Source organism: Macaca fascicularis, chromosome 11 (genome assembly GCF_037993035.2).
Source record: "Macaca fascicularis isolate 582-1 chromosome 11, T2T-MFA8v1.1".
Taxonomy (NCBI): Eukaryota; Metazoa; Chordata; class Mammalia; order Primates; family Cercopithecidae; genus Macaca; species Macaca fascicularis.
Window position 1 is genome coordinate 11,650,479 of NC_088385.1, and position 1,340 is coordinate 11,651,818.

General features: G+C 39.7%; 1 protein-coding gene across 1 annotated transcript; it reads right to left on the minus strand.

Moving 5' to 3' along the window:
* Nucleotides 1-694: 694 nt before the first annotated feature.
* Nucleotides 695-1,340, minus strand: LOC107126382 (small ribosomal subunit protein eS17-like). Its single transcript, XM_045364704.3, has one exon. It carries the CDS (start codon nt 1,192-1,194, stop codon nt 787-789), a length of 408 nt encoding a protein of 135 aa, XP_045220639.2. The 5' UTR covers nt 1,195-1,340; the 3' UTR covers nt 695-786.

The window sequence follows — 1,340 nt, forward strand, 5'->3', positions numbered from 1 at the left end:
CACATGTCTAACTCCTCCCAAGTCTTTTCTCTTCTACACCCAAAAGATGAACTTTCAATTTAAAAGCAAAATGTGACATTTTTATGCCTAAGAATACTTTTACCATTTGGTAGGATGTTTTAACTCATTACCATTCTACATTCAGTGCGTATCTATCTACATCAGTAATTCTATTTTGAGGCAGGTTTATTTTATTTTAAACTGAAGTTTTATTATTTTAATGGTTCTGTTTCTGGATTTTTCACACTCCCAAAAGACGTGCTTACCGTAATGTACCTTGACCCATGCTCGGGTCTAGTTGGGAGGGGGACATACAACCATGTCTATTGCCTTTTCTCCCAACACCTATCCTTCCCTTTACCTTGGAGCTCCTATGTCATCTGGGGAACTGAAAGATCCCTTTTAGATTTTCAAAAATGTGCACTATTCTCTCAAAATAATAACCTTATTGTTTCTCTTAGTTGTGCCTTAAAAATGTATGAATTTTCTCTTCTTAGTAAATTGCAAATTAACCTCTCTCAAATTTACATTTTTTTCTACAAAAAGGCAGGTTCCAAGGAGTGCTATAGTACTATAAATTACTGCTATTATGTGCCCTCATTTTATTGCAAAATCAATCATCTTTACCACTTTCAGTGACCTTTAGTTGGCTTTTAATTCTCTGGTCATCCACTGGCTATGGTAAACGCTACATGGACTCAAAATAGATTTTTATGATCTTACAAAATCTTTATTTTTTGTTGTTGTGCCACATTTATTGAAAACATTACAGCATTGTAGAAAGAATCAAACAGCCCCCAGAGGCATTTTGAAATTCATCCCAACTGTAGGCTGAGTGATCGGCAGGTGGGACGGACTGCCAAAGTCCAAAAGCTTCAGCATTTCCTCAGTGTCAGGATCTACTTCAATGATCTCCTGATCCGGGGCTGAGACCTTGGGAACATAATTGTCTCTCCTTTCTCTCTCCTTCTCCTGCAGCTTAATGGAAACACCTCTCAATGGGCCCCTCTGCATCCGCTTCATCAGATGATTGACACAGCCTGCTATGTTATTACGGAGCTTCTTGCTGGGGATAATGGCCATCTCCTCACGCATGCATTTGTTTCTGTGGAAGTTGTTACCTACGCACATGTAATACTGTTGTATGATGACCCGGGCCGCCTTCTTCACAGTTTTGGTGTGAACGTGCCCCATGTTGGCAGGTCCTTGGTAAAAGAAGAATTCTTATTTTAATGCTATCTGTGGAGTCCTAACTGAGGAGAAAGGGTCAGGCTGGCAGGAGAACAGGAAAGCAAAGAGAAAACAGCAGATAAGCTATGTGTCTGCCTTTCTTTTTGGTC